The sequence below is a fragment of the Nematolebias whitei genome, chromosome 14 (genome assembly GCF_014905685.2).
Source record: "Nematolebias whitei isolate Nwh7 chromosome 14, NemWhi1, whole genome shotgun sequence".
NCBI classification, from domain to species: domain Eukaryota; kingdom Metazoa; phylum Chordata; class Actinopteri; order Cyprinodontiformes; family Rivulidae; genus Nematolebias; species Nematolebias whitei.
In genome coordinates this window covers 6,203,852-6,218,383 of record NC_056511.1, presented here as the reverse complement: position 1 = coordinate 6,218,383, position 14,532 = coordinate 6,203,852, and the positions used below count along the sequence as shown (strand labels likewise).

Genomic DNA, 14,532 nt, shown 5'->3' with positions numbered 1-14,532 from the left:
ATATATATATATATATATATATATAAATAAATAAGTGGACCGAGGACTAAGCCTTGTGGAATATCATTACCTGTAAGAGAGCATTCTGACAGAATAATTTCTGTTTTCTACTGTTTGAAGCAGTAAAACACTAAATGTGACAACAACAAAATGACAGTTACACAGAACTCTGTGTCTTTTCTTGAAAAGAGTCAAACATCCAACGAGAACATTTTCACTTTTCAGATATTATTTTTCGTCTATTGATAGAAAAACGATCTTAGAGAGGTGCTCACCAAATACCAGGTAGTCAATGACTACTGACATATCTGAAATTAAACATTATAAGTATTTGTTCCACTATAAATCCCTCTTATTCTCACAAGGTTCGTTTTTGTTTTTGCTTAATTTTGGTCAGATAAGCGAAGGCTGGAGCTGATCCCCGAGGAGCTGTGTAAACAATTTTCTCAGGTGTTACAGGACTCTCTTTTATCGGACCTACACAAGAACCTGGAGGACTTCAGGTACCAGCAGCTCAACTTTCTGCAACATCCCTAAAATAAATGTTCAGCTTTAGAGTTTTCCTTAAACTTAAGCCTCTGTCTGGAGTTGACACATTGAGAAATGGAGTGTCCGTCTCTGAACGCAGACAGAAACGCAGCATGGGTCTGACGCTGGCCGAAAACGAGCTGTCCAAGCTGGACTCGGAGCGAGGTAAAGACCAGCAGGCGTCGGAGAAGGAATGCTCCTGTGCTGAACACATCCTGTCAAAGATCGAGGACATCCTGTGAGTCTCTGAGCGCACACAGTCGAGCTCAGGAGTTTACATCTTCTCATCGTGGACACAATTTTTTTCAGCCAATCTTTTTCCAGGGTGAACTAAAACTGGGTGCACAAATTTAAGGCGGCTGCGGCTGAGTGGTTAGAGCAGGCGTCGTCCAATGCGCGAGTTGGGGGTTCGATTCCACCAGCAGACACATGCTGAAGTGTCCCTGGGCAAGACACTGTGTGTCCCATCAGTGTATGAATGTGATCAAAGCACTGATTAGTCTCTTTAGAATGATTTGTTCAGTTAGCTTCGTACAGATCTAGTATAGAGCTGTATGAATGGGTAAATGAGGCCCAGATTGTGGTGTAAAGAGCTTTGAGTATCTTGAAAAGATAGAAAGGTGCTATATAAGTACAGTCCCAAAATAATTTAAACTGGTAGTTTATTTATTTGATGAAATATATCCTTCACCCCCCCCCCCCCCACACACACACACACACACACACACACTCATAGCAGTTTCCTGGTACAGACCAAGAAACGACATAGTCCACAAATTTTGGAAGTCTGTTCCAGAAACTTAAAGTCATCCATTTATAGCCAACAATATTGATTGTTATAAATGATCGATTGTTTTGGACAGGTGGGCCCTGTTTGCATGCGTTAAAAGTCTACTTCTGAGATTCCAACAGGAGTTTAGCTTGAAACACAGCAGCGAAGGCTATCTATGGGACAGAGCTGGTTGGCAGGCTGCAGACTGATGAACTCTTCCGGATGGGAGGTGAAACATTTCTCACTTAAAGAATCTGGTCCAGATGACATGATTTAACTTTTGTTGTTAAAGTCAGCCATTTTTGTCCAATCAGAAACTAGTTCTGATGTGTGTTTGGGATCACTGTCCAGTTAAAACACCCAGTTGTGCACAAGTCTCAGCTGTCCAGCTGCTGATTATGGTGATGTTGAAGAACTGCATCACATCATGCACTTTGTGCACCTGTACCGCAACATGATACTGCCACCACCGTGCTTGAAAGTTTGAACAACTTTCTTGGTTTTGAAAGCCTCGCCTTGACCATTTACACCACAACACGTGACCAAAACAGCTCACACGTCGACCTCATATAGAAGCATTCAACAGGTATCAGTGGCCCTAATGGCTCACAGGATGGAGGGTGGGTCGGTGACAGTGTTGCCAGGTGAGAAATGTAGGATTATTGTACTAGAGACATAAAATTATCGTATTTTGAGGTAAATTATCGTACACCCGTCATAACCAGAATAACAAATCTATTGATGCACTATAGTAGTGAAGGGTCCACTTCTAGACCGGCTCTGCTTCTTCTTCTTTTCTTTTCCTCACTCATGGGGCGGGCGCAGTGGACTATTCAACCAATCATGGCCGTTGTTCTGAGGCAAACACATACACCTCACTCGCTACATACACCACATCACATACCCGCTCTGGGTCAGGGGAGGAGTTTTAGCCTCAGGTGGAGGAGTTCAAGTATCTGGGCGTCTTGTTCGCAGGTGATAGTAGGATGGAGCAACGGATTGAGGCCTTGTCCTCAGTAATGAGGGTGTTGCTTCAGTCGGTCGTGGTGAAGAAAAAATTGAATTGAGCTCTGGATTTACTGGTCTGTCTACATTCCAACTCTCACCTGTGCTCTTGAGGTTTGGATCATGACTGAAAGAACGGGATCCTGGATACAAATGGCAAAAATGACCTTCCGTCATAGGGTGGCCGGGCTCAGCCTTAAATATAGATTAAGGGGCTCCGTCATCCAGGGGGAGCTTGAAGTAGAGCCGCTGCTCCTCCGCATCAAAAAGAGTCAGCTGTTCAGGCTTCAGGTCAGGAGGCCTCCTGGACGCCTCCCTTTGGACATTATCCCACTGGGAAGAGGTCCTGCGGCAAACCCAGAATCTGCTAGAGGAATTATATCCCAAGGCGTTCTCTAGTCTAAGAAGACCTTGGGATCCCCCAGGTGGAGCTGGATAGTGTTTCTGGGGAGAGGGAGGTCAGAGTTTCTCTCTTGGACCTGTTTTTTTCACAGCCCAACTCTAGATGAGCGGCAGAAGATGGAGATGAAGTTGTGCATTGTAGAATCCTTCCACCCTGGAACCAGACTGATTGAAATTAATCGTTAAAACCCTAAATATAATCCGACGTTTGTGTCCATGATGGGTGGCTGCTCTCCTGACTGCTGCTGAGCATCACAGCAAACACCCACGTGTTCATGTTTATCTCCTCATGTGAGCGTTTTGTTGCAGGTTGTCGTCTCAACCCTCAGAAGAGGAGAAGTGGTGAGAAAAGGGCTTTTTTTGTTTCGGTACCAGTTTCCCACTCGGCTGTAGGACATGCACTCATCTGTTTTAAAGAACTGTTTTAGTTCCTGTTCTGCTGTTTTACCAATATTTATAAATGATTGTGTGGGATCATAAAGTGTCATCCTGTTGCACAGGCTAATTTTAGCTCTTTGCACGTGAATCATCCCATTTAGTCTATAGGTTCATAAGTAAATTAATGTATTTACTAAACAATTTTAAATAAAACTTTTATTTTCTTTACTATCTGTGCAGCCAAAACATGCAGTATGTGATCCACACCTATATGAAGCATCTCGGGGTGAAAGTAAAGGAATCCCGTGGGCTCGAACAAAAACGGGCACGCATCAACTTCCTGCCCAGAATTAAGGTGCAACTCGTTATTTTCATCCACGCATAAACCCTAACAGTAATCCAAACTTTAGAAGGCAGTAATTTACAATCTGCTTGAATCTAATCTGAATAATTTTTTTTTCTTGTTTCAAGGGGAAAAGTACTAAATCTGAGAAGGAGGGGGAGGAAAAGGTGAAAAAACCTCGGTTTCCCATCATCCTCGGCCCTCCTCGGCGTCTGAGCAGAACGGACTCGGGTGAGGAGAAAACTCCTGCGTCAGCCAGAGCTGGATCCAGGGGCAGTGACCGGGGGGGCACCGGCCCCTGCTGAAAAACTGATGGAACCCTGAAGTGCCCCCTGCTTTGATGCTAAACCAATGACTAAAAACTGCAAACTATGACTTTTTAAACATTTGTTTCTACTGTTTATATATTTTATAACAATTATAACAAATGTGACTAAATCAATTATCCCTATATTTTATTTAATCTTGGGACATCATCTCAGGACCGCTCACTTGTTGTTTCACGACCCACAGTGGGGTCCTAGCCCCAGCTTTGGAACCAATTCTCAAAAAAAAAAAAATCACTGGGTTGTTAAAGCTAAAGTTAGCTAAAATTTACAAACAAAATAAACTAGTTAAAAACTAAAAGGATTAAAGAATTTGTTAAAAGCCAAGACTAGCTAAGACTAGTAAAACACTAGCTAAATACTAAATATAGCAAAAGGTTAGCTAAAAGATAAAAAGTAGCAAACAATTGCTATTCGATGAAAGCAGCAAAATGTTAGCTGAAAGCTAAAGTAGTAAAAGGCTTGTTAATTTTAGCAAAAAGCTAAATAAAAATATCAAAAAGCCAGCTAATAGTATCAATACACTAACTAAAAGTAGCAAAACAGTAGCTAAAAACGAAAAGTCGTAAAAGGTTTGCTAAAAGCTAAATTAGTACTAGCTACGGTACTTAAAATATCAAAAGGCTATCTTGAAGATAAAAGTAGCAAAATGCGAACTAAAAACTGAAAGTAGCAAAATGTTAACCAGATGTTCCAAATAATATGTTAAAAGCTAATAGAAGCTGAAAGTAGTAACAGTGTAGCTAAATGTAGCAACCTTTGGTTAGAAGCTAAAAGTAGCAGAACCACAGCTAAAAGCTAAAGTAGTAAAAGACTTAACTAGAAGCTAAAATAATCAAAACACTAGCTAAAAGTAGCAAAACAGTAGTTACAACTAAGTGTGTCAAGAACAAAAGCCATCTAATATCAGCAAAATGTTAGCTCAAAGCTAAAGCCGTAAATAGGTAGCTAAAATGTCAGAAGGCTAAGTGGATTCTAAAAATAGCAAAAGGCAACCTGAAAGCCTGAAGTAGCAGATGGCTTGTTCAAGGCCAAAGTAGCAAAATCCTTGCTAGAAGCTTAAATTAGTAACAGCCTAGCTAAATGTAGCAAAGTTTTATTAAAAGTTAAAAGTAGCAGAAACATAGCTAACAGCTAAAAGTAGCATTAAAAAGACAAAAACAAATTGCCAGTTTTCTGAACCAGGTTTCAAAAATAAAAATGTTTTGGAGAGAATTCAGTGCATTTCTATGGAGAAAATATTAGTAAATTAAAATATTTTTATTTAAAAGGATAAAATGTACAGAACCCCAAAGTCCGAGCACACACGTCCTGAATGAGCTGAACGTTTTGACATGTAAATGGCTAAAATAGCACAAAGTGCGCAGTGTTTTAAGCACTGAACCCTTTGTTAGAGTTGAGTGACGGTCTTTGGTTTGAATTCTTTCTTTTTCTCCTCCCGTTCAGAAGATGTTTGTGTTTATTTGTCATGCAGTTGCTAAAGCCTTGGAGCAGAACAAGCAGCGCTCGCCGAAGTTCTCCCAGCTGTCCATCCCAGAGCTTCTCGACTCTGCCTCGAGTTCTGGACGAAGCCCGGCGAACCACCCGAGTGAGGGATCAGACACCGGCTGCCAGTCTGTGTCCTCCACCTCCTCTGTGGGTCCCGGCTCCCTCAGCAGTCCCACCTCGGACTTGAGCGGACCAGAGACAGACTCCAGTAAGATATTTACTTTTTTTAATTAATCATCGTGTTCAGAAAGTCCTGCGGGGTGTTAGGAAGTCTGTTTTCTGGGCTCCCGGGCCGAGTTAAAGGAGAGTTTTATTATTGTAAGTGAAAAATACTGAAGAACCAACTGAGCTGAGCTGAAAATGTGAAAGAGCGTTGTTACGTTCAGGTCAGAGCTCCTTAGTTTACGCCTCTGTTCTTCAGGCGTTTCTCCGTTCTGCGCCCAGCCGAGGCTGAGCGACGGTCTGCCGACTGTGGACCACCAGGACGTCCTCTCCAGTCCAACATGCACTCAGATCGACTTCGGCCTGTCCAACCTGGACCAGCGGGAGGAAGACCAGGACGCCTTCAGGTATTTAGACTTTCACTGGCAGAAAGAGCTGAATGTCACCGGTGGATCTTTATTACTTCCTTTTAATTCATATTCTGTCGTTAATAAAAACACATCACGTTTACCGTTTTCTACTTTTAGCTACTGTTCTGCAAGCTCTTTACCTTCTATGATTGTTCGGCTAACTACTATTAGCTACTGTGATACTTCTTTTAGATTTAGTTACTATTCTGCTCCATTTAGCAACTGTTTGCTAATTTTAGGTAATGATTTGTTGATTTCAGCATCTCTTTTGCTATTTTCACTTGCAGTTTTGCCAAAATAAGCATTTTTTTTACTTTTAGCTATTCCATTCTTATGCTTAGCTACTGTTTAGCTAAATTTAGCATCTTTTTGGTCAACTTTCACTTCTTTTTTGCAACTTTTTGCTTCTTTTTTGCTAATTTTAGCTACATGTCTTAAAATTGATGTCTGTTTTCCTACCATTTGCTATGCATTTACTACTTCTTATTGCTTAGGTAATTTTAGCTTTAATACCCGTTTAGCTAATTTCAGTTACTGTTTTGCTTATAGCATCTCTTTTGATAATTTTTTTATTTGCTCTGCTACTTTTAGCTACTGTTCTGCTAATTTTAGCTACTGTTTTACGGCTTTTATATTCTGGCTATTCTGCCGCTTTAAGCTTTTGTTCAAGTATTTATTTCTCGTTTTGCTCATTTCAGCTTTTTTGCCACCGTTTTGAGTCATCGACATTTCACACTTTGACCTAATAGCGACTAAATTAGCTATGATTTTGCTAATTTTAGCATCTTTTTAGCTAGCTACAGTATTGCTGATATTCACATTTGTTACTCTTAACTAGAAATGTGTTAATATTAGCATCTTTTTTGTTTTTTTAGCTTAAGGTTTGATAATATTAGCGTTTTCTTTGCTACTTTGTATACTTTTATACTTTAGTATATGCCTTGCTATTTTTATTTACAAATTTGCTAATATTAACATCTGTTTTGTTATTTCTATCTATCACTTTGCGACTTTTCGCTACTGTTTTATAGCATTTGTTTTTGTGTTAAATTACTGTTTTAGCTTCTTTCTGCAGTTAATTATTGCTCATCGTTCAGTTTTCCAAGTTAGAATTGTAAATACTGAATGTTTATTCTACTTGTTTATTTACAGTTTTATTACCGAGTTTAAGTTTTTTAATTTTCTGAATTTTGCTTCAGTCAACACGGATGTGTCAATTAGAAATAAAACACAAACTTGAAGCCGTGAATTAACGTTTTGTGCCATAAATAAAGGTTGCTAAGCTCTGCCGTGGTTATTTTATTTGCCAAAGTCAGCTTTTAAAGGGGACTTCTTGACTATTTTTACCGGCGTTAGGATGGAAGTTCAGTCGACCGTGAGTTCTGCTGACATCCAGAGCGAAGACGACCAGGCAGGAGAGGGCGAGGGCGACGAAGACCCTCTGAACTGGCAGAAACTCGTCAGTCGAGGCGTCCTGGAGAGCCTAATGCCAAAGGAGATCAAGCGGCAGGAAGTCATCAATGGTGAGTCGCCGGCTTTTCACACTTGGACCCAAAAGTGACCGAACGCACATACCTGACTCCGTGCGCTCACACTGCAGAGCTGTTCTACACTGAGCGTGCTCACCTGCGCATGCTGAGGGTCCTGGACTGTGTTTTCTGTCAGAGGCTGAACAGAGACGGCATCCTTCCTCCTGAAGACATAAAACACATCTTTATTAACCTGGAGGAGATCATTCAGCTGCACGGTAACGTCACAGCTACGAAGCTTTATTTGTGTCTCACGTTTCAGCTTAAAGCGCCTTACAGTAAAAACATTGTGACAAAGTGCAAAAGAATGTTAAAAAGCAAATAAAAAAATTAAAAGTTACAGATGCTCAAAGAAAGAACCATTAGAACGTCTCATAGGCAAGAATCAGCCGCACGTTTGTTTCTGTTTGTGTTTTTATTTATTCTTTCTGTTTTTATGTTTGATGTTGTTTATAAGCACAATGATTCCCAACTAAACTTAAAAATCTTTAGAAATGTAAACAACCTTGTCAGTTATTTTAAATGCTCCGATAAGATTCTCGTAAAAAAAAATGTCAAGACTCCAAAAACTCTTTGTGCATCCATTTGTTTTACATGGGCATACAAACAATAAAAAGAACCCGTTACAGTTTCGGCGGTTTAAACTCAGTAATGCAAAAAATAAAATAAAATCTTAGATTTATTTAGCACAAAAATGAAAAACAAAAACTGACGTGGCTGCAGCAACTTAGAAAAATAACTTGTGGAGCCACAGAGGAGAACCAGACGTGGCATGAAGCACACACGATGCTCGCGTGACGGTGGAATGGAAACCGTTACTACATGAACAGGAGCTGGTGAACAGAGAGGAGACACCTGGTCATGATGAGCAGCTGAAACTGGAGGCTCTCCTTCCAAAGCTCGGAGGCTTCAGTCTGACCCAGAGCAGGAACCTGTGGTGGCCAGCTCAAGCACTTCAAGCCCATGTCACCAGTAAATGTTCAGAAAAGGCTGTGGTCTTTTTATTCTGCTGACTTTTTTGTTCATTTATACTACTTTAATGGTTACATCACCGTTGCATAATAAAAGGAATGATTGGATGGTTGTTGGACGACATTAGACACGGCAGTAGAAGTACAAGTTCTTCGTTAATAAGAGTGAGACATTACTTTTAAAAAGTCTTAATACACAGAAATACTCGCCCATACGTTAAGGATTTGTTTTACTCCGGATGTTCTTCCTGATGCCACCTGGGCTCGAACGCGCAGCCTGACCGCCAAGCTACCGCGGTCCAACCACAGATTATAAAAATAAAAGATGGTTAATTTAAGAAGCTTGACTTAAAATCTGTGAGCCAATGAAATGCTTCAAAATAGATCAAATGAAGCGCGAAGTGAAGCAGTGATGAGGTTCGTAGCTTGGGCTGACTACATAACGAGCAGTGAAATGAAAACACGTGAAATAATCACCAAATGAACTCAATAAAGAACAATTGCACAAAAAAATAACTACAAGAAGCTCAGGGTCCTCACAGCACCTCTGAATTTAGACATCTTTATGTCAAAAGTGGGTAAAATGTTGACGGAAATCAAAAAGTTTCAGTCAGAAATCACCCTGTTCTGAACCGAACGATCTTTTAGCTCAGCGTTAGCACCCTCCTGATTTTATTCTGTTTTAAGCTCACTAGTAAATCAGAGAAGAACCAAAGCGGTTTATAAGTTGTAAACTTTTAGTAAATCAAAATCTTTTTCAAGCTCGGCTCGTTTTAAAAGTGCCTGACGACAAAAGCACGAGAGGAACTTCTCGTTGAGCGTTTGCTTCAGTTTGTCTCACTAATGGTGGAGTTGGACAGAAGATGTAGCGAGGAACCATTTTGTTTTTGGTGACGCCTCCCCTCGCTGTTTTAGTTTCCATAACGGAGCAAATGGCAGCGATCCGGAGGAGGAGCGAGACGTCGGTGATCGTTCAGATCGGAGATGATCTCTTGTCGTGGGTAAGGACCGTTTCTTTTAATCAGGCCAGATTAGAGGACGTGAGTTTTACAGATTGAAACGTTGGTCCAGACTAATTTGGTGCAAGCAGTCGGGCTTCTCAGACCCTCGAACTTTCTCTGGATGTGTTTCAGTTCAGCGGGGAGGAAGAGGAGAAGATAAAGAGAGCGGTGGGAACGTTCTGCAGCAACCAGCCGTCGGCGTTGGAGCTCATCAAAACCAGGCAGAAGAAAGACCAGAGGTTCAACCTGTTCATGCAGGTCAGCGCCCAAACCGCCGCCGCGGTCAGACGCTTAAATCTGAACTCGTTTTTGATCGTCAATCTTCCATATTCCACTTCTCCCTCCTCTTCGTCGCCATTTCTCAGGAGACGAGGACGAACCGTTTGTGTCGCCGGCTGCAGCTCAAAGACATCATTCCTGTAGAAATGCAAAGAGTGACAAAGTACCCGCTGCTCCTGGACAATATCGCCAAATACACCGGTATGATCATGTTCGTGTGTTCTCACAAAGTAAAAGACGACGGTTCTCCGTGACTCTGCTGACGATGTTGTTCTTTAACAGAAAATGGTGAAGAGAGAGAGAAGGTGAAGAGAGCCGGAGAGTGCTGTAAAAAGATCCTTAACCACGTCAACCAAGCGGTGAAAGAAGCTGAAAACAAACAGGTCGGCTCGTCTTAACCCAAAAGAAGCCGAAGCTTTCTGTTCGGCTGTTACTGGTTTTATGTTGACTTTTCCTCACTGATGTTCTGAGTGGTGAAAAACTAATGGTTTTTATAAAAGTTTTTACTTTTCCTGGAAATACTTCTGTTGTCTTTACACTGCTTTGTGTTATGTTATTGTTGTTTTGTAAATAGGCGCTAAAATGTACATCTGTTGTTACAAAAATGTATTTTTGGCTACAAACACAGTAATTTAAAATGTATCTAACCAAGCCTAACTTAAAACTGCTAAACTAAACCAGAGTATAGCCTAAATCCAACCCAACATTTTGCCTAGAGCTAACATAAACCTAGTCTAAATTAGGACAACCTATATTAAGCCTAACTTAACCTAAGCTCAGTCTAATTCTAACCACATTTACTTCATAGCATTTAATTGCCTCAAATTACCGTTTTCCACCGTGAGTTCTTTGATACATGAAGGATTCGGATGTTATTGTTTAAACTAACATAACCCTAATGTAAGCCAGTTTAATCCTAAATTTGCTCTGCCTTTTTTAACTTTATGTAGATTAGATTAAGTATTACTAATATAGTATTAACCCTAACTTATACTAAACCTAAACTAACTTAGACTAAACTCAGTCTCAACCTAACCAAATTTACTTCACTTAAGCTAACATAATTCTAACTTAAATCCTGTCAATTTCTAATGTTAACCTTACTCAGTACAACCTACAACAAACCTAGCCTAACTTAGACTAACTCAGTGTAAACATGACTTAACTTAGGCTAACTTGAACTAAACATTACGTAACTTAGCTTAATGTACCCTAAACCTAAACCTTTGTAGCCTAACACAGACTAGACATAACCTAACAGTCTAAACCTAACCTAATTTAACCTAATTGAGTTTGATGGGTTCTGGCATGTCTCAACAGAGACTAGAGGAGTATCAGCGAAGGCTGGACGTCTCATCTCTCAAACAAAGTGAAAATCCTGTGATCCTGGAGCTGAGGGTAAGAAACCTCCACCTAAATTGAATAAAGAGTTGAGATGTTAGCTGAAGTTCTAGTTATTAAGTGATTATTCATTGTTCATTTTAACAAACCTGGGCTGTTTGTTGTAAAACTGTGCTGCTCTTGTTGGAGTTCCTCAGGGCTCCGTCCCGGGAGCTGCTGAATTTTCACTGTACACTTTGTTTTTGAGATGCATTTAAAACGAACATAATGAGTCGGTTGAAAACCTAGTGATTCTGCCCACATTAATGAAGATTAATTTTAGCTTTTGTTTGGTTGTTTAGATTATGGTACATTAAATCACAGATTATTTTAAACTTCGGTAATCTCAAAGAAAATAATTTTATTTGGACAATCTAACCTGACTCTGTTTTTTGGAACTCTTTAGTGTCCTGCAGTCACATTTTTGTGAAATACCTGAGAGATTTTTAACATTTGTTGAATTTAACAGGTCCAAAATGCTACCAGTCGTCGTTTAACAGGAGAAAGAAGCTAAATCAAATAACACAAATGTCCGTCTTCATCAGTATGGATCATATTTTAGGATTTTATTGTTGGTCTTGAAGGCTTTCTTTGGGTCTTATAGATGAATCTTTATATCATCATACTCCACATTAATTAATTCAGACTCAAAACACAGTGGGTTCTCCTAATCTTGTTTATTGTTTTTTAATTAAAGCTGATTTTTTTTAAATGCAGAATCTGGATCTGACCAAGAGGAAGATGGTACACGAGGGCCCTCTCTCCTGGAGAGTCAACAAGGACAAGACGATTGGTACAAGCAGTAAACTCATAATATGATGAGAATAATCATAATAAAAAAACATTTAGGTTTTGAAATGCATCGAAACACAACATTCAGTTTTATGTCATTATTTCAGAACTTTACACGGTCCTCCTGGAGGACATCATGGTTTTACTGCAGAAGCAGGACGAGCGTCTGGTACTCAAGTTTCACGGCAAGAACCCGGCGAGTGCTGCTGACACCAAACACATCTTCAGCCCCGTCATCAAACTCAACACCGTTCTGGTTCGACCCGTAGCAATCGGTAAGACTGGGTGCTTCTAGCTGAATTTTTTATCTCCATTTCTTTCCCTACAAGTCTTTTCTGTTTGGTAAATCAGACAGTTTTTACTAGAAGTGCTGGTGGGATGGTTCTACAGATCTCAATAGGTCCAACAGTTTGGTTCAGTCATGAACGCCCCTGTTAGGATGAGAGCTATGTAGAGTTATGTCAAGAGTATGTAACCGTACACACAAATATACAAAAATGTGCATCATGTGTGCACATCAGACCAGTGGTATTGTACTTTCGGCACAAGTCTGCCCTTTTTGCCTCCCAGTCGTGGAGCGAAAGGGGGAATTGGAAATACCGTCTGTCCATCCTGTTGTCAGCATGATAACTTGAAAAATAAGTGAAATACCAACTTCCATTTTGGTGTAGGGCTGCATCCAGATGTAAGAAAAAAATAGGGGTGGCCAAAAATTAATTTATGGTGGCCAAGCCCACCATTGGCCACCCCCTGACTCCACCACTGCTCCTGTTGGTGGATAAAATTGCTCCCTCCACTCTCCAGGATCCGTCACGCTGCGCCGCCTCGGACAAGAAAAAAACCTCCCTCTGTTCTTCTCCACAGCGTAACTCCTCCCCACTTGAATATGTTGCAACAGAAACATTAAGGTTTACCTGCATTTCCCAGTTCTATTCCAGTCCAGAAGAGCACTCATCTCTAAAACGGCAAACGTTCACTCTTCATATTCCTCAGTGACGGGGGACGTTGGCGTACCACTTGTTCTGCTGAGTTTTTAACCCGAATCAGCGACCCGATTCCTCTGAGTCTGCAGCGTTTCCAGGGTCTGCTGCTTTTTGGGTGAGGCCGCTAACTCGTGAACCAGCAGTCTGCTAGAGAACATGTAGGACCCGGGTTTACTGAGATCTCAGACTGATGAGTCTGTGAGCATGAGGATCAGATCATTAAACCGAGTGAGTCAGTAACAAACCAGCTGTAGTACGAAGAGCCACTGAAAGGTGTGATTGTGTCTCTGGGTCCTGCCCTCTCAATATAAAATATGAAAATGTCATTTAATTTCTGTGTGTAATGATACATTTATGTATAAATGTAATGCAGTATTTCCCCTAAAGGAAACATTGTCCTTTTCAGACAAGAAGGCCTTCTTTGTTCTGTCCATGTCGGAAAATGGGGTTCAGATGTACCAGCTGATGGCTCAGACGGTGTCCGACCGGAGAACGTGAGTGCTTCATTTAAAACCCGACTGGTTCTGAAGTTTTTTGTCAAACGTCGTCACGTTTCATCAGCTTGTCTCTGTTGTTCCAGGTGGCAGTGTCTGATCACGCAATGCGCCGACGCCATGAAGGCCAAACCTCGCGACGACGTCACGCCTCCAGCTCAGCCTGAGTGAGTCCGTTTATCCCGGCACCCTCACCGATGTTGTTTGTTTGTTTTTGTTTACAGCGCCGATGTGTTTCAGAGCCGAGCAGAGCGATGTCGGGATCATGAACGACGAGGCGCCCAAAGAAAGCGTCGAGCTTGGTGAGACATCGAGGGAAAGCGTCAGCTCTTCAGGTATCTGGTAGTTTTTAAAGAATCACACAGTCCAAGTCAAGATGGCTGCAGCTGCTAATCCTCAAGGATTGCTAGGTTTTTCATGACAAAGAAAATGTAACTTTTAAATTAAAATGCGTTCCAGATAAAGACGCCCCGTCTTCTCCGGGCATCCAGCCGCCTCTCAACCCTTTTGATGGCTTGAAATCCGAAGATGAGGAAGAGGAGCTGGCTGTAGCGGACAGACCAGAAGAAGAAGAGGAGGAGGAGGAGGAGGTGGACGAGGCAGAACTGGAAGCTTTCTTGGACGGTCATCTGGCAGACCAACTCCTGCAGGAAGGATCCAGTCAGGGTGTCCCAGACGAAAACAATCACATTGACTTTAACGCCTCCTCCTTCAAAGCTGAAGAGGCTTTGCGGACGTGTAAGATCACCTGTTGTCTTATTTTCTGATAGATGTGACCCGTGCTGGAAAAATGAGTCCCAACAAAATATTTTTCAACATTGTTTTATTATTTCAGAAATCCTCATCTTCAAAACCTTCAAAATGATCTGGAGTTTGTTGAAATTTAGGCATTTATCACCAGACGACAAGCTGGTTTTGCTTACGAAGGCGCGGCTTTGTTTTATTTTATCGGTGTAGAATGTTAGGTTAGGTTTATTTGTCATATACAGACCAACACAAAGTCATCAATGAAATGCTGAGGACGAGAAGAACCGTCTCGACTCGCCAAGAAAGAAACAACAACAAGAAATACCAAAGCAAGGTGCCAAAAGTGAAAAAGAAATCCATCTACAATGTGGTTCTGTTAGCAGCATGGTACTGTTAGCAGTGTGGTTCGGTTAGCATTGAGGTTCTATTAGCAGCATGGTACTGTTAGCAGTGTGGTTCTGTTAGCAGTGTGGTTCTGTTAGCAGTGTGGTTCGATTAGCAGTGTGGTTCGATTAGCATTGAGGTTCTATTAGCAGCATGGT

The 14,532-nt window shown here is 41.2% G+C and overlaps 1 protein-coding gene across 1 annotated transcript in view; it reads left to right on the top strand.

Moving 5' to 3' along the window:
* Window positions 1-14,532, top strand: part of arhgef12b (Rho guanine nucleotide exchange factor (GEF) 12b) — a 37,697-nt gene that overhangs the window by 19,420 nt on the left and 3,745 nt on the right. The window contains exons 12-31 of the mRNA XM_037687243.1: window positions 398-503; window positions 629-766; window positions 3,017-3,049; window positions 3,326-3,440; window positions 3,557-3,659; window positions 5,229-5,450; window positions 5,664-5,811; window positions 7,171-7,337; window positions 7,415-7,561; window positions 9,230-9,315; window positions 9,448-9,573; window positions 9,681-9,795; window positions 9,877-9,977; window positions 10,915-10,992; window positions 11,692-11,767; window positions 11,874-12,041; window positions 13,156-13,243; window positions 13,330-13,410; window positions 13,484-13,578; window positions 13,703-13,981. Of these exons, the coding sequence (XP_037543171.1) occupies window positions 398-503; window positions 629-766; window positions 3,017-3,049; window positions 3,326-3,440; window positions 3,557-3,659; window positions 5,229-5,450; window positions 5,664-5,811; window positions 7,171-7,337; window positions 7,415-7,561; window positions 9,230-9,315; window positions 9,448-9,573; window positions 9,681-9,795; window positions 9,877-9,977; window positions 10,915-10,992; window positions 11,692-11,767; window positions 11,874-12,041; window positions 13,156-13,243; window positions 13,330-13,410; window positions 13,484-13,578; window positions 13,703-13,981 (2,472 nt within the window). The remainder of the gene's footprint in view (window positions 1-397; window positions 504-628; window positions 767-3,016; window positions 3,050-3,325; window positions 3,441-3,556; window positions 3,660-5,228; window positions 5,451-5,663; window positions 5,812-7,170; window positions 7,338-7,414; window positions 7,562-9,229; window positions 9,316-9,447; window positions 9,574-9,680; window positions 9,796-9,876; window positions 9,978-10,914; window positions 10,993-11,691; window positions 11,768-11,873; window positions 12,042-13,155; window positions 13,244-13,329; window positions 13,411-13,483; window positions 13,579-13,702; window positions 13,982-14,532) is intronic.